At 62.3% G+C, this 24,789-nt stretch overlaps 2 protein-coding genes across 2 annotated transcripts; both read right to left on the bottom strand.

The window, feature by feature from the left end:
• Positions 1-809: 809 nt before the first annotated feature.
• On the bottom strand, positions 810-10,180 carry LOC131574053 (extended synaptotagmin-1-like). Its single transcript, XM_058828430.1, has 8 exons — positions 9,809-10,180; positions 8,433-8,474; positions 5,739-5,873; positions 4,720-4,793; positions 2,860-2,932; positions 2,678-2,767; positions 1,043-1,098; positions 810-954 (listed from the first exon to the last, which is right to left on the bottom strand). The coding sequence occupies exons 1-8, from the start codon at positions 10,076-10,078 to the stop codon at positions 825-827; spliced, it is 870 nt and encodes a 289-aa protein (XP_058684413.1). The 5' UTR covers positions 10,079-10,180; the 3' UTR covers positions 810-824.
• Positions 10,181-11,796: 1,616 nt separating this feature from the next.
• Positions 11,797-16,474, bottom strand: ZC3H10 (zinc finger CCCH-type containing 10). Its single transcript, XM_058828429.1, is given in 5 exon segments — positions 11,797-12,559; positions 12,561-12,685; positions 12,688-13,084; positions 16,243-16,341; positions 16,391-16,474. Coding segments are annotated over 5 exon segments (1,362 nt in total). The 3' UTR covers positions 11,797-11,902.
• Positions 16,475-24,789: the final 8,315 nt, after the last annotated feature.

Here is a 24,789-nt window from a genome sequence, read left to right as displayed (position 1 = left end):
TACAGGGAGGGGACACCGGGATAGGGAGCAGACACCGGGACCGGGAGGGGACACCGGGACCGGGAGGGGACACGGGGACCGGGAGGGGACACCGGGACAGGGAGCAGACACCGGGACTGGGAGGGGACACCGGACCGGGAGGGGACACCGGGGACAGGGAGGGGACACCGGGACCGGGAGGGGACACCGGGACAGGGAGGGGACACAGCCCCGGGACCCCCGCACGACCCCCGGAGAGGGCGGTGAAAGGGAGAAATGGAGGAGGGAGGCGGTGGAGGAAAAGGAGCGAGGAAAGAGGAAAAGGAAGGGAAAAAAGAGGGGAAAAAGGGGAAAAAAGGAGGGAAAAAGGGGAAAAAAGAGGGAAAAGGGGGGAAAATGGGGACGGAGAAGGGAGAAGGAGAAAAGGAAGGGAAAAAAGGAGGGAAAAATGGGGAAAATGAGGGGGGAAAAGGGGAAAATGGGGACGCAGAAGGGAGAAGAGGAAAAGGAAGGGAAAAGAGGGGAAAAAAGAGGGGAAAAAGGGGAAAATGGGGACGGAGAAGGGAGAAGGGGAAGGAAAAAGGAAGGGAAAAGAGGGGAAAATGAGGGGGGAAAAAGGGGAAAAGGAGGAAGAGAGGAAAGGAAGGAAGAAAAAAGAGGGGAAGAAAGGGGAAAACGGGGATGGAAAAGAGCAGAAAACAAAATAAAAGAAAGCAAAAAAGGGAAAAATCGGGGTAAAAAAAAAGGAAGGCTGGGGTTTGGCCGGGACCAGCCGGTTCCTTCCCCAATCCTGGGGGGTCCAGGCCAAAGAGGGGGGGTCGGGAGCCCCCCGGGACCCCCCAGCCTTACCCTGGGGAGGGGCGAGCGGAGCTGAGCAGCCTCGGGCAGGTCGGGGATGAGCGGCACCAGGAGGCGATTGGGGGAGCACCAGGAAGGAGGAGAGGCGTGTCCATGATCATCGTGTCCGACACGGAGCTGGGGAGGGGCGGGGGGCGCTCAGAGAGACCCCCCCGGAGCGGGGGAGGATCGGGGGGGGGTCCCCAGATAAAGAGGAGGGGGTTACCTGAGGCCGGGGATGTCCAGCAGATTGGTCATTCCTGTCCAGTTGATGTCCAGGGTCTGCGGGGGGGGGCAGAGGAGGGGAGGGGGAGACCCCCGGTGTGTCCTGGAGGGGGGGTCTGGGGTGGGGGAGACCCCCGGTGTGTTCTGGGTTGTTTTTTGGGGTGGGGACACCCCCAGTAGGTCCTGGGAGGAAATTTGGGGTGGGGAGACACCCCCGGTGTGTCCTGGGGGGATTTTGGTCCTTTTTTGGGGTGGGGGGGGAATCCTGGTGTGTCCTGGGGTGTTTTTTGGGGGTGGGGGGACACCCGGTGTGTCCTGGGGGGGGTCTGGGGTGGGGGGAGACCCCCGGTGTGTCCTGGGGGGGGGTCTGGGGGTCTTTTTGGGGGTGGGGGGAGACCCCCGGTGTGTCCTGGGGGGGAATTTGGGGTGGGGGGACACTCCCAGTGTGTCCTGGGGGGGGAATTTTGGGGAGGGGGGACACCCCTGGTGTGCCCTGGGGGGAATTTGGGGTGGGGGGAGACCCCCGGTGTGTTCTGGAGGGGGGGGTCTGGGGTCTTTTTGGGGGTGGGGGAGACCCCCAGTAGGTCCTGGGGGGGGAAATTTAGGGAGGGGGACACCCGGTGTGTTCTGGGGGGGGTCTGGGGTGGGGGGAGACCCCCGGTGTGTTCTGGGGGGGGGATTTGGGGTGGGGGGACACCCCCGGTGTGTTCTGGGGGGGGTCTGGGGTCTTTTTGGGGTGGGGGATACCCCCAGTAGGTCCTGGGGGGGGAATTTTGGGGTGGGGGGACATCCCCAGTGTATCCTGGGGGGAATTTGGGGTGGGGGGAGACCCCTGGTGTGTTCTGAGGGGGGGTCTGGGGTGGGGGGAGACCCCGGTGTGTTCTGGGGGGGGGTCTGGGGTCTTTTTGGGGGTGGGGGGAGACCCCCCGGTGTGTTCTGGGGGGGGTATTTGGGGTGGGGGGGACACCCCCAGTGTGTCCTGGGGGATTTTTTGGGGGTTGGGGTCTTTTTGGGGGTGGGGGGAGACCCCCCGGTGTGTTCTGGGGGGGGAATTTGGGGTGGGGGGGACACCCCAGTGTGTCCTGGGGGGATTTTTTGGGGGTGGGGGGACACCCCCAGTAGGTCCTGGGGTGTTTTTTGGGGGTGGGGGGAGACCCCCGGTGTGTTCTGAGGGGGGGAATTTGGGGTCAAGGGGACCCTCGGTGTGTCCTGGGGGGGTCCAGGGTCCATTTTTGGGGTGGATTTGACCCCCACTGTGTCCTGGGGGGATTTTGGTCATTTTTTGGGGTCGGGGGGACCCTGTTGTGTCCTGGGGGTGTCCTGGGTCATTTTTTGGGGTGGGGGGGACCCTCAGTGTGTCCTGGGGGGTCCAGGGTCCATTTTTGGAGTGGGGGGGTCCTATTTTGGGGTAGGTTTGACCCCTGCTGTGTCCTGGGGGGTCCAGGGTCATTTTTTGGGGTGGGGGGACCCTCAGTGTGTCCTGGGGGGTCCAGGGTCATTTTTTGGGGTGGGGGGACCCTCAGTGTGTCCTGGGGGGGGTCCTGGGTCATTTTTTGGGGTGAATTTGACCCCCCCCGTGTCCTGGGGGGGATTTCAATGTGGGTTATTTTATTTTTGGGGAGGGGTCCCCACTCACCGGGCGGCGGATGAAGAAGAGGCTGAGAGCCCCCACGATGGGAACATCCCCCAGGAGAGGTTCCAGAATGATCCGGAGCATCCCGTGGAGCTGGGGAGGGGGGAGAGGAGATGAGACCCCTCCCCCCACTCAGGACCACCCCCAAAACCCCCCCAAAACCCCCCCCCGAGCCCCCTCCTCACCTGCATCCCCTTCACCCCCGCCTTGCAGAAGAATTTTTTCACCTCCACGTCGATCTGGACGTCGCCCACGTAGCTGGGGGGGCACGAAATGGGGAGGGGGGCGTCACCAGGGACCCCCTGAACCCCTCCCAGCATGGTGGGGGCACCCAGGGACCCCAAAATTCCCCCTTAAACCCTCCCAGGATCTTCCCAAATCCCCCAGGACCTCCTAAATCCTCACTAAACCCCTCCCAGGATCCTCCCAAATCCCCCAGGACCCCCGAAATTAACCCTAAACCCCTCCCAGGATCCTCCCAAATCCCCCAGGACCCCCTAAATATCCCCTAAATCCCTCCCAGGACTCCCCCAAGTGCCCCAGAAGCCCCCCAAAGCCCCCCAGGACCCCCTAAATCCTCACTAAACCACTCCCAGGACCCCCCCAAGCCCCCCAGGACCCCCCCCAAATCCCAGGGACCCCTCCCAGGACCCCCCCAGGACCCCCCTAATCCTCCCAGAACCCCCTAAATTCCTCCTAAACCCCTCCCAGGACCCCCCCAAGCACCTCAGAACCCCCCCTAATCCCCCAGAACCTTCTAAATTCTCCCTAAACCCCTCCCAGGACCCCTCTAATCCTCCCAGGACCCCCTAAATCCTCACTAAACCCCTCCCAGGACCCCCCAAGTGCCCCAGGACCCCCCCCAAATCCCAGGGACCCTCCCAGGACCCCTCCAAGCAATTCAGGACCCCCCTAATCCCCCCAGAACCTTCTAAATTCATCCTAAACCCCTCCCAGGACTCCCCCAAGTGCCTCAGGAGCCCCCCAAAGCCCCCCAGGACCCCCTAAATCCCCCCTCAAGCCCTCCCAGGACCCCCCCAAGCCCCCCAGGACCCCCTAAATTCCTTCTAAATCCCTCCCAGGACTCCCCCAAGCGCCCCAGGAGCCCCCCAAAGACCTCCAGAACCCCCTAAATCTCCCCTAAACCCCTCCCAGGACCCCCCCAAGCCCCCAGGACCCCCCTAAATCCCAGGGACCCTCCCAGGACCCCTCCAAGCACCTCAGGACCCCCTAAATTCTCCCTAAACCCCTCCCAGGACTCCCCCAAGTGCCTCAGGAGCCCCCCAAAGCCCCCCAGGACCCCCTAAATCTCCCCTCAAGCCCTCCCAGGACCCCCCCCAAATCCCAGGGACCCTCCCAGGAGCCCCCAAAGACCCCCAGGACCCCCCCAAGCGCCCCAGGACCCCCCCAAGCGCCCCAGGACCCCCCCAAGCCCCCCAGGACCCCTCCCCAAACCCCAGGGACCCTCCCAGGACCCCCCAAGCCCCCCAGGACCCCCCCTAATCCTCCCAGGACCCCCTAAATCTCCCCTAAACCCCTCCCAGGACCCCCCCAAATCCCAGGGACCCTCCCAGGAGCCCCCAAAGCCCCCCAGGACCCCCCCAAGCGCCCCAGGACCCCCCCCAAGCCCTCCAGGACCCCCCCCAAAGCCCCCCAGGACCCCCCCAAGCCCCCCAGGACCCCTCCCCAAACCCAGGGACCCTCCCAGGAGCCCCCACAGCCCCCCAGGACCCCCCCCAAGCCCCCAGGACCCCTCCCCAAACCCCAGGGACCCTCCCAAGCCCCCCAGGACCCCTCCCCAAACCCCAGGGACCCTCCCAAGCCCCCCAGGACCCCTCCCCAAACCCCAGGGACCCTCCCAGGACCCCCCCAAGCCCCCCAGGACCCCTCCCCAAACCCCAGGGACCCTCCCAGGACCCCCCCAAGCCCCCCAGGACCCCTCCCCAAACCCCAGGGACCCTCCCAGGACCCCCAGGATCCCCCCCAAGCCCCCAGGACCCCTCCCCAAACCCCAGGGACCCTCCCCGGGGGTCCCGGACCCCCACCTGATGTTCAGGTCCAGCAGGATTTGCTTCTTGTGGGCTCCAGGGTGGGCCCGGACCCCCAGGACACGGAGGGGCTGCAGGGGGGGGGGGAACAGGATTTTGGGGGGGTTTCAGCGTTTTTGGGGTAATTTGGGGAGGGGGGTTCAGGGCCCGGTGGGTGGGGGGGTGTGAGGGGTCCTGGGATGGGGGGGGTGAAGGTGGGGACCCACCCTGGACCCCCAAAAATCGCCACGTTGGGACCCCCTGGACCCAACCAGGGTCCTGGGAGGGGTTTAGGGGGTCCTGGGGGGACTGGGAGGGGTTTAGGGGGGATTTAGGGGGTCCTGGGGGGATTTGGGGGGTCCTGGGAGGGGTTTAGGGGGTCCTGGGGGGGGCTGGGAGGGGTTTAGGGGGGATTTAGGGGATTTAGGGGGTCCTGGGTGGGTCCTTGGGGGATTTAGGGGGATTTGGGGGGCTTTGAGGGGTCCTGGGAGGGGTTTAGGGGGGATTTAGGGGGGATCTGGGGAGTCCTGGGTGGGTCCTGGGGGGATTTGGGGGATTTAGGGGGTCCTGGAGGGGTTTAGGGGGGATTTAGGGGGTCCTGGGGGGATTTGGGGGGTCCTGGGAGGGGTTTAGGGGGTCCTGGGGGGGGCCTGGGAGGGGTTTAGGGGGGATTTAGGGGGTCCTGGGGGGCTTTGGGGGGTCTTGGGAGGGGTTTAGGGGGGATTTAGGGGGTCCTGGGGGGCTTTGGGAGGTCCTGGGAGGTGTTTAGGGGGTCCTGGGGGGGTTTGGGGGTCTTGGGAGGGGCTTAGGGGGATTTAGGGGGTCCTGGAGGGCTTTAGGGAGGTACAGGGGATTTGGGGGTTTTGGGGGTCCCGGGGGGGTCAGAGGAGGGGTTTAGGGGGATTTAGGGGGTCCTGGGGGCTTTAGGGAGGTACAGGGGAATTTGGGGGGGATTTGGGGGGATTTGGGGGGGATTTGGGGGGGATTTTGGGGGTCCCGGGGGGGTCAGAGGGAGCACGGGGACCCCCCAGGTTCACCTTCTGGCCCATGTCCACCCTGGTGAAGGTGAAGGTCTGCAGGTGGGCGCTGGACGCTCGGATGGCCGGAGCCACCTTGTCCTGCAGCAGCTTCTCCATGAACTGCCCGAAAAACGGCCAGGCCTGCGCCAGGAGCTGCGCGACAGCGCGGGGACAGTGGGGACACCGGGGGGACACCGGGGACACCGCGGGGACACCGGGGACACCAGGGGGGACAGTGGGGTGACAGTGGGGACACCGGGAGGGACATTGAGGGGACAGTGGGGGGGACATTGGGGACACCGGGGGGACACCGGGAGGGACACTGGGGACACCGGGAGGGACATTGGGGACACTGGGAGGGACATTGGGGACACCGGGGGGACAGTGGGGATACCGGGGGGACACCGGGGGGGACAGTGGGGACACCGGGGGAGGACATTGGGGACAGCGGGGAGGGACATTGGGGACACCGGGGGGGACACTGGGGACACCACGGACACCGGGAGGGACATTGGGGACACCGGGGACACCGGGGGGGACACCGGGACACCAGGATGGACACGGGATGGACACAGGATGGACACTGGGGACACGGGATGGGCACCAGGGACACCGGGGGGGACAGTGGGGACACCGGGGGGGACACCGGGGGGACATTGGGGGGACAGTGGGGACACCGGGGGGGGACATTGGGGACAGCGGGGAGGGACATTGGGGACACCGGGGGGGACAGTGGGGACACCGGGGGACACCGGGGACACTGGGAGGGACACTGGGGGGACAGTGGGGACACCGGGAGGGACACTGGGGACACCGGGGACACCGGGGGGGACAGTGGGGACACCGGGGGGGACACCGGGGGGGGACAGTGGGGACACCGGGGACACCGGGGGGGACAGTGGGGACACCGGGGACACCGGGGGGGACAGTGGGGACACTGGGAGGGACACTGGGGACACCGGGAGGGACACCGGGAGGGACACTGGGGACACCGGGAGGGACATTGGGGACACTGGGAGGGACATTGGGGACACCGGGGGGACAGTGGGGATACCGGGGGGACACCGGGGGGACAGTGGGGACACCGGGGGGGGACATTGGGGACAGCGGGGAGGGACATTGGGGACACCGGGGGGGACACTGGGGACACCACGGACACCGGGAGGGACACTGGGGACACCGGGGACACCGGGGGGACAGTGGGGACACCGGGGGGGACACCGGGGGGGGACAGTGGGGACACCGGGGACACCGGGGGGGACAGTGGGGACACCGGGGACACCGGGGGGGACAGTGGGGACACCGGGGGGACACCGGGGGGACAGTGGGGACACCGGGGGGGACATTGGGGGGACAGTGGGGACACCGGGGGGGACAGTGGGGACACCGGGGGGACAGTGGGGACACCGGGGGGACACCGGGGGGACATTGGGGGACAGTGGGGACACCGGGGGGACACCGGGGGGGACAGTGGGGGGGACAGTGGGGACACCGGGAGGGACATTTGGGACACCAGGATGGACACGGGATGGACACAGGATGGACACTGGGGACACGGGATGGGCACCAGGGACACCGGAGGGACATTGGGGACACTGGGAGGGACATTGGGGACACCGGGGGGGACACTGGGGACACCGGGGGGACACCGGGGGGGACAGTGGGGACACCGGGGGGGACACCGGGGGGGACAGTGGGGACACCGGGGACACCGGGGGGGACACTGGGACACCACGGACACCGGGAGGGACATTGGGGACACCGGGGGGACAGTGGGGACACCGGGGGGGACATTGGGGACAGTGGGGACACCGGGGGGACATTGGGGACAGCGGGGAGGGACATTGGGGACACCGGGAGGGACACTGGGGACACCGCGGGGACAGTGGGGACACCGGGGACACCGGGGGGACACCGGGGGACACCGGGGGGGACAGTGGGGACACCGGGAGGGACATTGGGGACACCGGGGGGACACTGGGAATGGAGGGAGGGACATTGGGGATGCAGGGAGGGGTTGAGGGATGGAGAGAGAGGGAGGAGGGAGAGATGGAAGGAGACCAGGAGGGAGGGGAGGATACAGGAGAGAGGGATGGACAGAGGGAGGGAGGGATGCAGGAGGGAGGGAGGGAGGGAGGGAGGGAGGGAGGGAGGAGGGAGGGAGAGAGGGATGCAGGAGGGATACCGGAGGGATACAGGAGGGAGGGAGGGAGGGAGGGATACAGGAGGGATACCGGAGGGAGGGAGGGAGGGAGGGAGGGAGGGAGGGATACAGGAGGGAGGGATACCGGAGGGATACCGGAGGGATACAGGAGGGATACCGGAGGGAGGGAGGAAGGGATACAGGAGAGAGGGATACCGGAGGGATACCGGAGGGATACCGGAGGGATGCAGGAGGGAGGGAGGGAGGGATACAGGAGGGAGGGAGGGATACAGGAGGGATACCGGAGGGATACCGGAGGGATGCAGGAGGGATACAGGAGGGAGGGAGGGATACCGGAGGGATACAGGAGGGAGGGATACAGGAGGGATACCGGAGGAGGGAGGGGAGAAGGATACAGGAGGGAGGGATACAGGAGGGAGGGATACCGGAGGGATACAGGAGGGATACCGGAGGGATACCGGAAGGAGGGAGGGTGGCCTGGCAGGACCCCGCAGGGCCCGGGGGTGCCGGAGGCGGCGCGGGCCGGGCCGGACCCTCGGCATCCTCACCTTGTTGAGCCATTCCGCCCGCTCCACGTCCGGGAAGCTCACCTGGGAACGGGGGGGGGGGCCCTGAGCCCGGGGGGGGACACCGGGGACACGGCCCCTCCCCGCCCCGTGCCTCAGTTTCCCCAACCTCCCGCTCAGCCCCCACCGAGTCCCCGTTCCCGGGGGGTCCCAAAAGCGGGGTCCCGGTGGGGGAGGGAAGTCCCGGGAAAGGGGGTCCGGAGCCCTCGGACAGCGCGGGGAGGGGCGGCACGGCCCCCCCCGGGACCGGGCAGGAAGCGGCCCCCCCCACCCCCCGCGGGCCCGGTGAGTCACGGCAGTGCCGGAAGGCCCGGGCGGTACCGGGGCTGTCCCTTCCCCGCGGGGATCGGAGCGCGGGGCCCCCGCCCGGGGCTCTCGGTGGGGCGGCGATCGCGGCCCCGGGGGAGACCCGAGGAACGGCCGGGGAGCGGCACCGGGGATGCCCGGGGGTCTCCGGGGGTCCCGGCCTCGGGGGAGACCCGAGGAACGGCCGGGGAGCGGCACCGGGGATGCCCGGGGGTCTCCGGGGGTCCCTCCCGGGCGGGGCAGACCCGAGGAACGGCCAGGGAGCGGCACCGGGGATGCCCGGGGGTCTCCGGGGGTCCCTCCCGGCCCCGGGGGAGACCCGAGGAACGGCCGGGGAGCGGCACCGGGGATGCCCGGGGGTCTCCGGGGGTCCCGGCCCCGGGGGAGACCCGAGGAACGGCCAGGGAGCGGCACCGGGGATGCCCGGGGGTCTCCGGGGGTCCCGCCCGGGCGCTCCCGGGGGTCTCCAGCGGGGTCTGCGGTGCAGCAGAGAAGGGACCGGGGGTCCCGGGGGTCCCGGTGCGGGGTCCGGTGCCTCGGGGTCCGCCCTGGCGGGGACAACCCCAGCGGGGCTCGGTGCGGGGGATGCGCTGCGGTTCCCGGGGCTCCCCGGGGGTCCCGCCGGTGCAGCGGAGCCCGGGGGTGCGCGGGGATCCCGGGGGGTGCGCGGCGGTCCCGGGGGGCGCCAAACGGGGCTCGGAGCGGGGCAGAGCACGGGAATCGCCCCGGGGGGTGTGCGGGGGTCCCGGGGGGTGTGCGGGGGTCCCGGGGGGTCCCCGGGGTCCCGGAGCGGGGCAGAGCACGGGAACCCCCCCGGGGGGCGCGGGGAGCTCCAGCGCAGCAGAACCGGGGGAGCCTCCGGGGGCTCGGGGAGGCCGCAGCGCCCACCCCGGGGGTCACCCCGGGGGTCCCACCGGGGGGAGAGGGGGGCTTGCGCTCCGCCAACCCCGCCGGTCCCGGCGCGGGGGATGCGGTTCCCGGTGCATCCCGGGCATCCCCCGAGCCCTCCCCGCGGGCGATAACGGAGCTGCGGGGCCCCATCCCGAGCTTACCCAGGCCGGCAGCTCCCCGCGGGCCGCGCCCAGCCCGGCGGCGGCGGCGCGCACGGCCGCCTCCTCGTCTCGGTGCAGCCGCTCGGCCGCGCGCATCCCGCGCTCCCGGGCGCGCCGCCGCCGCCGCCAGCCCGCGTAGAGCGCCAGCGCCAGCACCACGGCGCCCGCGCCCAGCCCCAGCAGCCCCGCGGCGTAAGCGGGGAGCGCCCAGAGCAGCCGCCGGCCCAGAGCGCCCAGAGCCGCCAGCCCCAGCCCGCTCCGCCGCTCCATCGCTCCGGTTCCGCTCCGGTTCCGCTCCCGCTCCGGTTCCGCTCCCGCTCCGCCGCTCCCGCCCCGGCCCCGCCCCACGGGACGCACGCGGCGCTGATTGGCTGAGCGGCCCCGCCCGGGACACGCCCCCCCGGCACGCACGCGCCGCCTATTGGACGCGCGCCAGCCGCTGGCCACGCCCACTGAGCGCGAGGCCAGGTGGCCACGCCCACGCGCGGCGCTTATTGGATGCCCGCCAAGTTTTAGCCACGCCCCCTTTTGGGGGTCACGTGGGTTTGACCACGCCCTAAGCGCGGTATGGGCGTGGCCACGGTGGGGGCGTGGTCGGTATCACGTGATCCCCACAGCCGTGACACGCCCCCGGTGTCCCGGTCCCGGTGATCCTGGGTGTTCCGGTGATCCCGGGTGTTCCTGGTCCCGGTGATCCCGGGTGTTCCCGGTGATCCCGAGTGTCCTGGTCCCGGTGATCCGGGTGTTCCCGGTGATCCCGGGTGTTCCCGGTCCCGGTGATCCCGGGTGTCCCGGTGATCCCGGGTGTCCCGGTCGCGGTGATCCCGGTCCCAGTGATCCCGGTCCCGGTGATCCCGGGTGTCCCGGTCGCGGTGATCCCGGTCCCAGTGATCCCGGGTGTCCCGGTCCCGGTGATCCCGGGTGTCCCGGTGATCCCGGTCCCGGTGATCCCGGCTGTCCCGGTCCCGGTGTTCCCGGTCCCGGTGATCCCGGGTGTCCCAGTGTTCCCGGTCCCGGTGATCCCGGGTGTCCCGGTGTTCCCGGGTGTCCCGGTCCCGGTGATCCCGGTCCCAGTGATCCCGGGTGTCCCATTGTTCCCGGTCCCGGTGATCCCGGGTGTCCCGGTCCCGGTGATCCCAGAGTCCCCGGGTGTCCCGGTGATCCCGGGTGTCCCGGTGATCCCGGTCCCGGTGTTCCCGGTGTTCCCGGTATTCCCTTCCCGGTGTTCCCGTCCCGGTGTCCCCCCCGCTCCCCGGCCCTACCGGGACAGCCGGGCCCGTGCGGGTTTGGGTTTTTTTTTTTCCTTTGTTTTGTTTTAATAGCTGAAAACGTTACAGGGCACCGGCAGCCCCGGTGCCACCCCCGGTGCCACCCCCGGGACTCAGCCCCGCCGCTCAGTCCGTCCCCGGGGCTCCGGTGGGGGAACACCCCAACCCCCCGGTACCGGGGCTCAGTCCGTCCCCGGGGCTCCGGTGGGGGGACACCCGAACCCCCAGCCCCGGTACCGGGGCTCAGTCCGTCCCCGGGGCTCCGGTGGGGGGACACCCGAACCCCCCAGCCCCGGTACCGGGAGGGGGTCCCGCACCAGTCCGTCCTCATCCCGCCGTCCCCGGGGCCGGGGGATCCCCCGGTGTGGGGGTCCCAGGGCTCGGTTCAGTGGGGATCCCCCCGGTTTTGGGGTCCCCGTGTCCGGTGGGATCCCCCCGGTTTTGGGGTCAGTGCGGCATGGCCGGGGTGATCCCCCCGGTTTTGGGGTCCCTATGGCCGGGTTCAGGGGGATCCCCCCAATGTGGGGGTCCTGGGGCTCGGTTCAGTGGGGATCCCCCCCGGTTTTGGGGTCCCCGTGTCCGGTGGGATCCCCCCGGTTTTGGGGTCCCCATGTTCAGCAGGACCCCCCGGTTCAGGGGTCAGTGCGGCATGGCTGGGGTGATCCCCCCAGTTTTGGGGTCCCCGTGTCGGTGGGATCCCCGGTTCAGGGGTCAGTGCGGCATGGCCGGGGTGATCCCCCCGGTTTTGGGGTCCCCGGTGCCGTGTTCAGGGTGATCCCCCCGGTTTTGGGGTCCCCGTGTTCAGCAGGACCCCCCGGTTCAGGGGTCAGTGCGGCATGGCCGTTATCCTCATGCTCTGCGAGGCGATGGGGTAGGTGACCATGGGCGTGGTGGCGTGGCTCATGGTGATGCCGCCGAGCGGCTGCGCCATGGACACGGCCACCGGCGCCACCGACACGGCCACGGGCGCCATGGAGACGGGCGGCGGCGCCATGCCCTGCGCGATGGTCTGCGCCAGCGCCGCCGACAGCGGCGCGATCTCGGGGTTCATGGGCGGCGCCGCGTTGGCCGGAGGGGCCGCCTGAGCGCCGGCCGGGGCCACCAAATCCTGCTGGGTGACGGCTCGCGGCTGCAGGGCCTGGCTGCTGAGCGTGGTGTGCGTCTGGGCGATGCTGTGGTTGTAGTTGGTGACCGTCCCCACCGTGGGCGCCAGCGTCTGCTCGCTGGCCGTGCCCGTGGAGCTCAGCGTCATCACCTTGGCCTGGTTGCGGAACTGCGCGTTCTGCTCCAGCAGCACCTCGTTGGTGGCCAGCAGGTTGTTCACCTGCTTCTTGAGGTCCTCCACGCGTTTCCTCAGCAGGACGTTCTCCTCCTCCAGCAGCCGGTACTCCACGGCCCGCGGGCTGGAGAAGCCGTACTCGTAACTCTCGTAGAGCCCCTCCGCTCGCCGCCGCTTCAGCACCGGCTCGTCGGGGTCGTAGTCCGTCGTAGGGCTCGTACCGGCGCCCGCCGGGACCCAACCCCTGCTCCCGACCCCGCGCTTCGTACTCGTAATCCCTCTGCAAATGCTGGAATTTACACTTGGCCCCGCGCTGGCAATCCCCCTTGAGAAATCCCGGCAGATCGGCACCTCCTCCTTGCTGTTGGGCAAATCCGCCGGCGACAGCCCCAAACCGGCCGCCACCTTCTGCCGCAGGCGCGGCGGCAGCTCGCCCGTCTTCTTGTAGCAATCCTCGTCCTCCTTGGTGCCGTGGATGAAGCGGCAGTTGAGGCGCACGCACTCCTTGTTCTGGAAGTCGTGGCAGAAGATGAATTCGTTTTTCCTCACGCCCAGGTTGGTCACCTCGTTGATGTCGGGGTGCCGGAAGCGGCAGCGTTTCCCCCTCTTGCAGACGTTGCGCAGGAAATCGCGGCAGATGTCGTCGGTGCCGGCGCCCGGCTCCTCGGTGCCGCCGGCGCCGCCGCCGCCGTTGGCGTAACCGTCGCGGCCATCCGCGGTCGGGCATGGCTGAGGGAGGAGGGAGGGAGGGAGGGAGGGGAGGAGGCTGTGGGGAGAGGGATGAGGGTGAGGGAGGGGAGTGGGGGAAACTCCCAGCGCGGTGGCAGCGAGAGAGGGGAGATTTTGGGGGGGTTTTGGTGTTTTTGGGGGGGTTTTGGTGTTTTTTGGGGGGTTTCGGTGTTCTTTAGGGGGGGGTCTCAGGGTTTTAGGGGGGGTTTCAGTGTTTTTTGGGGGGTTTTGGTGTTTTTGGGGAGGGGTCTCATGGTTTTAGGGGGGTTTCAGCATGGGGGAGGGAGGGAGGGAGGGGAGGAGGCTGTGGGGAGAGGGATGAGGGTGAGGGAGGGGAGTGGGGGAAACTCCCAGCACAGGGAAGCGAGAGAGAGGGAGATTTTGGGGGGATTTTGGTGTTTTTTGGGGGGTTTTGGTGTTTTTGGGGAGGGGTCTCACGGTTTTAGGGGGGTTTCAGTGTTTTTGGGGGGGTTTCGGTGTTTTTGGGGAGGGGTCTCAGCGTTTTAGGGGGGTTTCAGCATGGGGGAGGGAGGGAGGGAGGGAGGGGAGGAGGCTGTGGGGAGAGGGATGAGGGTGAGGGAGGGGAGTGGGGGAAACTCCCAGTGTGGGGCAGCGAGAGAGGGGAGATTCTGGGGAGGGGTCCCAGGGTTTTTGGGGAGGGGTCTCACAGTTTTAGGGGGCTTTCAGTGTTTTTGAGGGGGTTTTGGTGTTTTTGGGCAGGGTTTCGGTGGTTTTGTGAGGGGTCTCAGGGTTTATGGGGAGGTCTCAGGGTTTTAGGGGGGCTCTCAGTGTTTTTGGGGAGGGGTCCCAGGGTTTTCGGGGAGGTCCCAGGGTTTCTGGGGGGGGTTCGGTGTTTTTTAGGGGGGGGTCCCAGGGTTTTTAGGGGGGTTTCAGTGTTTTTGGGGGGGTTTCGGTGTTTTTGGGGAGGGGTCTCAGGGTTTTAGGGGGGTGTCAGTGTTTTTTGGGGGGTTTTGGTGTTTTCGGGGGGGTTTTGGTGTTTTTGGGGAGGGGTCTCAGGGTTTTTAGGGGGGTTTCAGCATGGGGGAGGGAGGGAGGGGAGGAGGCTGTGGGGAGAGGGATGAGGGTGAGGGAGGGGAGTGGGGGAAACTCCCAGCGCGGGGCAGTGAGAGAGGGGAGATTTTGGGGGGGTTTTGGTGTTTTTGGGGGAAGGTTCAGTGTTTTTTAGGGGGGTTTTTGGTGTTTTTTGGGGGGTTTCAGTGTTTTTGGGGAGGGGTCTCAGGGTCTTTGGGGGGTTTCGGTGTTTTTGGGGAGGGGTCTCAGGGTTTTAGGGGGGGTTTCAGTGCTTTTGGGGGTCTTTCAGTGTTTTGGGGAGGGGTCTCAGCGTTTTTAGGGGGGTTTCAGCGTGGCAGAGAGAGGGAGGGAGGGAGGGAGGGAGGGAGGGGAGGAGGCTGTGGGGAGAGGGTTGAGGGTGAGGGAGGGGAGTGGGGGAAACTCCCAGCGTGGGGCAGCGAGAGAGGGGAGATTTTGGGGGGATTTTGGTGGTTTTGGGGAGGGGTCTCAGAGTTTTATGGGGGTTTCGGTGTTTTTGGGGAGGGGTCTCAGGGTTTTAGGGGTGGTGTCAGGGTTTTTGGGGGGATTTTGGTGGTTTTTGGGGGGGTTTCAGTGTTTTTGGGGGGGTTTCAGTGTTTTTGGGGGGGTTTCAGTGTTTTTGGGGGGGTTTCAGTGTTTTTGGGGGGGTTTCAGTGTTTCTGGGGAGGGGTCTCAGGGTTGTTGGGGGATTCTCAGCATTTTAGGGAGGCGTTTCAGCATTTCTGGGGGGGCTTTCAGGCTTTTTGGGGGGGGTCTCAGGATTTTTTGGGGGGTCTCAGCATTTTGGGGGGGGTCTCACCGTTTTTGGGGGGTCCTCAGAGTTTTCTGGGGGGGTTTCAGAGTTTTCTGGGGGGATTTTCAGTGTTTTAGGGGAGGTCTCGGTGTTTCTGGGGGGGATTTCAGCGTTTTTGGGGGGGTCCTGGGGGTTTTGGGGGGTCCTGGGAGGGGTTATGGGGGGATTTGGGGGGTCCAGAGGGGATTTGGGGTGTCCTGGGAGGGTTTAGGGGGTCCTGGGAGGGGTTATGGGGGGATTTAGGGGGTTTTGGGGGGTCCTGGGAGGGGTTTAGGGGGGATTTGGGGGGTCCAGGGGGGATTTGGGGGGTCCTGGGGGGGTCTTGGGGGGGTTTTGGGGGGTCCCGGGGGATTTGGGGGGTCCCGGGAGGGGGGTCCCGGCCTGGGGGGGCTCACCCGGTGCTGACGGGGAAGGTTCGGTCGCCAGCGGCACCGGGGGAGGCACCGGGAGGGACCCGGAGGGACCGGGAGGCACCGGGAGCGGCGGCAGCACCGGAGGAGGGGGCGGGGAGAGGGGGGACACCGGTGAGAGGGGGGGGGCGGTGATGGAGAAACCGGGAGAGGAACCGGGACCGGGGGAGAGGGGGATTCACCCAGCCCGGGCACCGGGAGGAACCGGGAGAGGAACCGGGACCGGGGGAGAGGGGGATTCACCCAGCCCGGGCACCGGGAGGAACCGGGAGAGGCACCGGGAGGAACCGGGAGCGGGGGAGAGGGGGATTCACCCAGCCCGGGCACCGGGAGGAACCGGGAGCGGCACCGGGACCGGGGGAGAGGGGGATTCACCCAGCCCGGGCACCGGGAGAGGAACCGGGAGAGGAACCGGGAGCGGGGGAGAGGGGGATTCACCCAGCCCGGGCACCGGGAGAGGCACCGGGAGGGACCGGGAGCGGCACCGGGAGCGGGGGAGAGGGGGATTCACCCACCCCGGGCACCGGGAGGAACCGGGAGAGGAACCGGGAGCGGGGGGAGTGGGGGATTCACCCACCCCGGGCACCGGGAGAGGCACCGGGAGCGGTGGGAGGAGGGGGAGAAGCGGCCGCCCCCGGGACACCGGGCGGCACCGGGAGGCACCGGGAGCCTCCGGTAGCGTCGGGGAGGAGAAAACACCGGCCCCGGGACACCGGAAACGGGGAGAGCGAAGAACCCGGAGCGCCGCCGGTAGCGAGGGTGGATGAGGGGGGAACACCGGACACGGAGGGAGGCACCGGAGCGAGCCCGGTACGGGGGAACCCCCGCCAGCCCCGGTGCCCGAAGCGCGGGGGGAAACCCAGCGGCGGAGCGCGGCCCAGTCCCGTTCCCGGTCCCGCACTCACCGGCTCGCGGCCTCCCCGCGGGGCCTCCGGCGCCACCAACGCGCGGCCGGTGCCGGCGGCGGGCGGGACCCGCTCGGTGCCGCTTCCGGGGCGGCCCGGAAGGAACCGAGCGGCGCCGGGAGCGCGCGGCGCGCCGGAAATGCGTCACCGTGACGTCATCGGCGGGAGCCGCCGAGCTCCACTGCGTGGGGGGATCCCGGAACAGCCCGGTGCCGGTTGGATCCCGGAACATCCCGGTCCTGGAACATCCCGGTGCCGGTTGGATCGGGCCGATCGCAGCCCCGGCACCGTGAGCGGGGGTTCTGCACCTCGGTCCCGAGCTTGTCCCGTTACCGGCGGAATCCCCACATGGGCCTTCCTGCCTGCCCCGGTACCGGGGGTTCCCCAGGCCCAGTCCCGCCCACCCGCTCCGGTACCGGGGGTTCTCCCGCCCCGTTACCGGGGGTTCCCTCACCCCGTTACCGGGGGTTCTCCTGCCCCGTTACCGGGGGTTCTCCCGCCCCGTTACCGGGGGTTCTCCCGCCCCGTTACCGGGAGTTCTCCTGCCCCGTTACCGGGGGTTCTCCCGCCCCGTTACCGGGGTTCTCCTGCCCCGTTACCGGGGGTTCTCCTGCCCCGTTACTGGGATTCTCTTGCCCCGTTACCGGGATTCTCCTGCCCCGTTACCGGGGTTCTCCCGCCCCGTTACCGGGGGTTCTCCCGCCCCGTTACCGGGGGATTCCCCACCCCCAGTCCTGCCCCGTTACTGAGGGTTCCCTCACCCCGTTACCGGGGGTTCTCCTGCCCCGTTACCGGGGGTTCTCCTGCCCCGTTACCGGGATTCTCCTGCCCCGTTACCGGGGGTTCCCTCACCCCGTTACCGGGATTCTCCCGCCCCGTTCGGTACCGGGGCATTCCCGGTGCCGCTCCCCGGCCCCATTAAACGGACACCCCCGGTTCTGACCGGCTGCTGCTCCCGGAACCCCCCCGGTCCCGGAGCCCCTCCCCGGTTACCGGCAGAGCCCCAACACCGAGTGTAAGCAACGAACAACGAACGTTTATTCACGGCACGGCGGCCGCCACAGAGCAAAGAACCGGCACCGGGACAGCACCGGGACGGCACCGGGACTGCACCGGGATGGCACCGGGACTGCACCGGGACTGCACCGGGACAGCACCGGGACAGCACCGGGACAGCACCGGGACACCGGGACCACACCGGGCCAGCCCCGGGGTGTCACCGGGCCGTGTCCCTGCCGGGGGCGGTCACTTGGATCTCTGCCTCATCTTCCTCCTCTTGCGCTTCAGCCTGGGGACAGAGCGGCGTCACCCCCGGTACCGGAGCACCGGGAATCCCCCCGGGAGCTCCCCCAGCCCGGTACCGGAGCACCGGGAATCCCCCGGGGCTCCCCCAGCCCGGTACCGGAGCACCGGGAATCCCCCCAGGAATCCCCCGGGGCTCCCCCAGCCTGGTACCGGTACCGGAGCACCGGGAGCCCCCCCAGCCCGGTCCCGGTACCGGAGCACCGGCAGCACCGGGAGCCGTGCCGTACCTGCGCATTCGCTTCTTGCGCCACTGCGGGAGAGGGAGAGAGTCAGCGGCGGCACCGGAGAGGAGCCAGAGATCCCCCCCAGATCCCAGGGATCCCCCCCGAGATCCCCCCCAGTATCCCCCAGTGACCCCCCCAGTAATCCCAGTACCCCCCAGGGATCCCCCCAGTAATCCTCCAGTGATCCCAGTACCCCCCAGGGATCCCCCAGGGATCCCCCAGAGATCCCCCATAGATCCCCCCAGTGATCCCAGTGATTCCCCCCCCGAAATCCCAGAGATCCCCCAGTGACCCCCCCAGAGATCCCAGGGATCCCCCAGTGACCCCCCCCAGAGATCTCAGCACTCTCTCCCAGTGGTCTCCCAGTGCTCCTCCCCAGTGATCCCAGTGATTCCCCCCCCTGAGATCCCAGGGATCCCCCAGTGACCCCACCAGAGATCCCAGCACTCCCTCCCAGTGCTCCTCCCCAGTGATCCCAGTGATTCCCCCCCGAGATCCCAGGGATCCCCCCGAGATCCCACTGCTCCCTCCCAGTGACCCCCACAGGGATCCCCAAGTGATCCCCCCCTCAAAATCCCAGTGCTCCCTCCCAGTGCTCCCCCAGTGCTCCCAGCAATCCCCTCAGTGCCCCCCCAGATCCCTTTTCTCCCCAGGGATCCCCCCAGTAATCCTCCAGTGATCCCAGTACCCCCCAGGGATCCCCCCAATGCCCCCCCAGAGATCCCAGTGCCCCCCCATAATCCTCCAGTGATCCCAGTGCCCTCACAGGGATCCCAGTGCCCCCCAGTGATCCCAGTGATCCCCCCAGAGATTCCAGGGATCCCTCCTGAGATCCGCCCCCAGTGCTCCCAGCAATCCCCCCAGTGCTCCCCAGATCCCAGTGCTCCCAGTACCCCCCCAGTGATCCCAGTACCCCCCCAGTGCTCCCAGTACCCCCCCAGTGATCCCAGTACCCCCCGGTGATCCCAGTACAACCCAGTGATCCCAGTACCCCCCCAGATGATCCCAGTACCCCCCCAGTGCTCCCAGCAATCCCCCCAGTGATCCCAGTACCCCCCCCAGTGCTCCCAGTACCCCCCCAGTGATCCCAGTACCCCCCCAGTGATCCCAGTACAACCCAGTGATTCCCCAGACCCCAGTGCCCACCAGGGATCCCCCCAGTACTCCCTCAATGATCCCAGTGCTCCCAGTGCCCACCAGTACTCCCAGTCCCCCCCAGCCCTGTACTGGTTTATCCCAGTGCTCCCAGTCCCACAGGTCTGGCTCTCCCAGTGCTCCCAGTCCCAGACTGGTTTATCCCAGTGCCCCCCAGTCCCAGACTGGTTTTTAACCCAGTGCTCCCAGTCCCAGACTGGTTTATCCCAGTGCCCCCAGTCCCACACTGGTTTATCCCAGTGCCCCCAGTCCCACACTGGTTTATCCCAGTGCCCCCAGTCCCAGACTGGTTTATCCCAGTGCTCCCAGTCCCAGACTGGTTTATCCCAGTCCCACACTGGTTTATCCCAGTCCTCCCAGTCCCAGACTGGTTTATCCCAGTGCCCCCAGTTCCAGACTGGTTTTTATCCCAGTGCTCCCAGTCCCAGACTGGTTTCGCACCCCCGGTGCCCCCAGTCCCCCCCAGTCCCACACTGGTTTATCCCAGTGCCCCCAGTCCCACACTGGTTTATCCCAGTGCCCCCAGTCCCACACTGGTTTATCCCAGTGCCCCCAGTCCCACACTGGTTTATCCCAGTGCCCCCAGTCCCACACTGGTTTATCCCAGTGCCCCCAGTCCCACACTGGTTTATCCCAGTGCTCCCAGTCCCAGACTGGTTTATCTGTCCCAGTGCTCCCAGCCCCACACTGGTTTATCCCAGTGCCCCCAGTCCCAGACTGGTTTATCCCAGTGCCCCCAGTCCCACACTGGTTTATCCCAGTGCTCCCAGTCCCACAGGTCTGGCTCTCCCAGTGCTCCCAGTCCCACACTGGTTTATCCCAGTGCCCCCAGTCCCACACTGCCTTCTCCCTCCCAGTCCTCCCAGTTTCCCCGCCACACTCCTCCCAGCCAAGCCACCCTCCGGGACCCCCCATCCCTCACACCGGGACCCCCCCGTTCCCCGGGCCAGGCCCCGCTCCCGTTCCCCGGTTCCCCGGTTCCCCTCACCGGATGCCCCCGGGAATTGTCCAGGCCGCAGCCCCCCCCTCCCCCGCCACCATCCAGGCCCGCCCGTTCCCGAGGCGCCATCGGCCGCCCCCACACCGCTCCCCGCCGCTCACCTTGGCCCTCATGGCGGTTCGGCGGAGCCCCGCTCAGTCCCGGCGGGCGGGGGGCGGCGGATGGAGGCGGATGGCGGCGGATGGAGGCGGCGGCCGCTGAAGGCACCAAGATGGCGGCAGCCGAGAGGGGCTCGCGCCGACCGGTGGGGCCTATTTATAGGCAAGTGCCCAGGCCACGCCCACCGCTGGAACCATGGGAAATGTAGTTCCTCCCTCCTGGAGCATCATGGGAGTTGTGGTCCGGCCGCCGGCCGCCATTTTGCGCCGCCGCGAGGTTTGGTCCCTCCCCACTTTCAATTTATTGGGAATAAAATCATCAAATTCATTTTTTTTTCCTCTGAGTTTCCGCTTATCCAAGGCTTTGTTGCATCCCGAAGCTCTTCCAGGGGCTTTCTTTTAAAGTTAAAATATGAAATATTTTTATATTCTAGCATAAAGAACGCAAAATAGAAAATGAAATAAAGCTCCGGTGAGTCTCAGCAGTTTTTAAATCCTTGCTGTGGATTGGGAGAGCTTTTGGGTTTAACCTCCAGGCACAATACTGCTTTAAAAGCATAAAATGATAATTTCTCTATTAAAAAGAGAAGGTTTTCCGCTCAGAATGAATTTTTATTCCTGCAAAATAAAGTTTTCTTACCTTTAAAGTTTATTTTCCCTCAAAATGAGGGTTTTTTTTTTCCTTTATATTGAGGGGTTTTCCTCTCAAACTGTTTAATCCTCTAAATGAGGGGATTTCCCCTCAAAATTTAGTTTTTTGCCCTCAAAATTTAGCTTTTTCCCCTCAAAATGAGGGGATTTTCCCTAAAGTGAGGTGTTTTCCCTTCAAAGTGGACTTTTTTCCCCTTAAAAATGTGATTTTTCCGTCTAATTGATACTTTTTTCCCTTCAAAGCAACTTTTTCTCCTCAAAAATCAGCTTTTCCCCGTCAGAATTGCGCATTTTCCCTCAAAAATGAGCATTTTCCCCTCAGAAATTATAATTTTCTCCTCAGAATTGAGCATTTTCCCTCAGAAATTACCATTTTTCCTCAGAATTGAGCATTTTCCCTAAGAAATTACCATTTTTCCCTCAAAAATTAGCATTTTTCCCTCAGAAATTACCATTTTCCCTCAAAAATGAGCATTTTCTCCTCAGAAATTACAATTTTCTCCTCAGAATTGAGCATTTTCCCCTCAGAAATTACAATTTTCTCCTCAGAATTGAGCATTTTCCCCTCAGAAATTACCATATTTCCCTCAAAAATTAGCATTTTTCCCTCAAAAATGAGCATTTTCCCCTCAGAAATTACCATTTTCCCTCAAAAATGAGCATTTTCTCCTCAGAAATTACCATTTTCTCCTCAGAATTGAGCATTTTCCCCTCAGAAATTATCATTTTCCCCTCAAAAATGAGCATTTTCCCCTCAGAAATTACCATTTTCCCTCAAAAACAAGCATTTTCTCCTCAGAAATTATAATTTTCTCCTCAGAATTGAGCATTTTCCCTCAGAAATTACCATTTTCCCTCAAAAATGAGCATTTTCTCCTCAGAAATTACAATTTTCTCCTCAGAAATTACAATTTTCTCCTCAGAAATTACAATTTTCCCCTCATAAATTATAATTTTCTCCTCAGAACTGACCATTTTTCCCCTCAGAATTGAGCATTTTCCCTCAGAAATTACCATTTTCCCCTCAAAAATGAGCATTTTCCCCTCCGAAATTACCATTTTCCCTCAAAAATGAGCATTTTCCCCTCAGAAATTACAATTTTCTCCTCAGAATTGAGCATTTTCCCCTCAGAAATTACCATTTTCCCTCAAAAATGAGCATTTTCCCCTCAGAAATTATAATTATTTCCTCAGAATTGAGCATTTTCCCCTCAGAAATTATCATTTTCTCCTCAGAATTGAGCATTTTCCATCAGAATTGAGCATTTTCCCTCAGAAATTACCATTTTCCCCTCAGAAATTACGATTTTCTCCTCAGAATTGAGCATTTTCCCTCAGAATTCACCATTTTTCCCTCAAAAATGAGCATTTTCCCTCAGAAATTACAATTTTCTCCTCAGAATTGACCATTTTCCCTCAGAAATTACCATTTTTCCCTCAAAAATGAGCATTTTCCCCTCAGAAATTACAATTTTCTCCTCAGAATTGAGCATTTTCCCCTCAGAAATTATCATTTTCTCCTCAGAATTGAGCATTTTCCCTCAGAAATTACCCTTTTCTCTCAAAAATTAGCATTTTCTCCACAGAAATTACTATTTTCTCCTCAGAAACTACAATTTTCTCCTCAGAAATTACAATTTTCCCCTCATAAATTATAATTTTCTCCTCAGAATTGAGCATTTTCCCTCAGAAATTACCATTTTTCCCTCAAAAATTACCATTTTTCCCTCAAAAATGAGCATTTTTCCCTCAGAAATTACCATTTTCCCTCAAAAATGAGCATTTTCTCCTCAGAAATTACAATTTTCTCCTCAGAATTGAGCATTTTCCCCTCAGAAATTACAATTTTCTCCTCAGAATTGAGCATTTTCCCCTCAGAAATTACCATTTTTCCCTCAGAAATTACCATTTTCCCTCAAAAATGAGCATTTTCTCCTCAGAAATTACCATTTTTCCCCTCAAAAATGAGCATTTTCCCCTCAGAAATTACAATTTTCTCCTCAGAAATTACAATTTTCCCCTCATAAATTATAATTTTCTCCTCAGAATTGAGCATTTTCCCCTCAGAATTGAGCATTTTTCCCTCAGAAATTACCATTTTCCCCTCAGAAATTACAAATTTCTCCTCAGAATTGAGCATTTTCCCCTCAGAAATTACAATTTTCTCCTCAGAAAAGAGCATTTTCCCCTCAGAAATTATAATTTTCTCTTCAGAATTGAGCATTTTTCCCTCAGAAATTACCATTTTCCCCTCAAAAATGAGCATTTCCCCCTCAGAAATTACCATTTTCTCCTCAGAAATTACCATTTTTCCTCAGAAATGAGCATTTTCCCCTCAGAAATGACAATTTTCTCCTCAAAAATGACCATTTTTCCCTCAGAAATTATAATTTTCCCTCAAAAATGAGCATTTTTCCCTCAGAAATTACAATTTTCTCCTCAGAATTGAGCATTTTCCGTCAGAATTGAGCATTTTCCCTCAGAAATTACCATTTTTCCCTCAAAAATGAGCATTTTTCCCTCAGAAATTACCCTTTTCCCTCAAAAATTAGCATTTTCTCCTCAGAAATTATAATTTTCTCCTCAGAATTGAGCATTTTCCCTCAGAAATTACCCTTTTCCCTCAAAAACAAGCATTTTCTCCTCAGAAATTATAATTTTCTCCTCAGAAATTACAATTTTCCCCTCAGAAATTACAATTTTCCCCTCATAAATTATAATTTTCTCCTCAGAATTAAGCATTTTCCCTCAGAAATTATAATTTTCTCCTCAGAATTGAGCATTTTCCCTCAGAATTGAGCATTTTCCCTCAGAAATTACCCTTTTCCCTCAAAAACAAGCATTTTCTCCTCAGAAATTATAATTTTCTCCTCAGAAATTACAATTTTCTCCTCAGAATTTACAATTTTCCCCTCATAAATTATAATTTTCTCCTCAGAACTGACCATTTTTCCCCTCAAAAATCCCAACCCCCCCGCAGGCCCAGGCCGCTCCCACCCAACAATCCCCAAAAAACCCAAGAAATACAGAAAAAAACCCGGAATAAAATCCAATATCGCATCATTTATTCTCTTTTATTTGACTTTGGTAACATTTGCACGTGTGGAGTTTTGTTTTTTTGGGGTGGAAAACTCAAGATCTCGACGAGGAAGCACCGCGGCCTGCGGAGAAAACCCGGGAATGTCGGGTAAGGCGGGAATCAGAATTCCCAAAAAATCGAGGAGTAAAGAGAGGGGAGGGGGAAAAAAAGGAACCAGGGGTATCGGCAAAGAAAAAAAAAACCTCAAACATTCAACTGACGGCGTTTAATCGGCTTTTTTTTCTCGTTTTTATGTGGTTTTTTTGTAAAAAATTGACTATAAAAGAGCGATACCCCTGGGTTCGGGCCTATCCCGGATCCGACGGCTCCGGCAGCGCTTCCCTCACCTCTCCCCTGAGGAATTCTGGTGGGAATTTTCTTTTTTTCCCCCCAAAATTAGCAAAGAATCCAGAGGGAAAAAGTGAAAAAAAAAAAATAAAATATTAATATTATTATCCTCCGGTTCACGGGAATAAAGGTGGAATGTTTTCCCGGGGATATTGGGAAGGATAAAAAATCCCCAAACCCGGGATTTTAGGGAATTCAGCTCCACGAGGCCGGAATGTCGGCGGCTTCCCGAAGGTTTGGATTATTTTAAAAACGAGTTTGTGTTAAAAAATAGCGATTTTTTTATTTTTATTTTTATTTTTATTTTTTTTTTGAAATCCCTTAAATCAAGGCAGAGGCAGAAAAGGCTCCTGGTGGAGGGGAGAAATTAAAATTTGGTTTTTTTTCCCAATTCTAAAAGTACAATCCCAGAGGGAAAAGATAAAAAAACCTCGGATTTATCTCACACTTTTTTTGGGTGGAATCACCTGGTTTTTGTTGTTTGTTTTTTTTTTGTGAAAATTTCCAAAGGGAAAAGTTAAAAAATCAAAATAAAAAGGCAGCAGCAGGAGGAGGAAGAAGGAATCAGCAGCTCCCTCCGCTCCCTCTCCCTGGATTTTATGGATTCACCTCTCCAAACACGGGGAATTCAAGGATTTAATAGCAAATTCCACTCCTAATTTTTATTATTATTTGTTTTTTGCTGCT

The sequence above is a fragment of the Poecile atricapillus genome (assembly GCF_030490865.1).
Source record: "Poecile atricapillus isolate bPoeAtr1 chromosome 35 unlocalized genomic scaffold, bPoeAtr1.hap1 SUPER_35_unloc_2, whole genome shotgun sequence".
In the NCBI taxonomy this organism is placed as follows: domain Eukaryota; kingdom Metazoa; phylum Chordata; class Aves; order Passeriformes; family Paridae; genus Poecile; species Poecile atricapillus.
This window is presented reverse-complemented; position numbering and strand designations above follow the sequence as displayed.

Excerpts from the sequence above, each read along its gene's own strand:
- LOC131574053 (XM_058828430.1), bottom strand. The coding sequence starts at position 10,078 with ATGGAGCGGCGGAGCGGGCTGGGGCTGGCGGCTCTGGGCGCTCTGGGC. Across the intron at positions 2,933-4,719 it reads CTGCTGGACCTGAACATCAG|CTACGTGGGCGACGTCCAGA; the intron begins GTGGGGGTCCGG and ends GTGCCCCCCCAG. Across the intron at positions 1,099-2,677 it reads TCTTCTTCATCCGCCGCCCG|ACCCTGGACATCAACTGGAC; the intron begins GTGAGTGGGGAC and ends CCCCCCCCGCAG.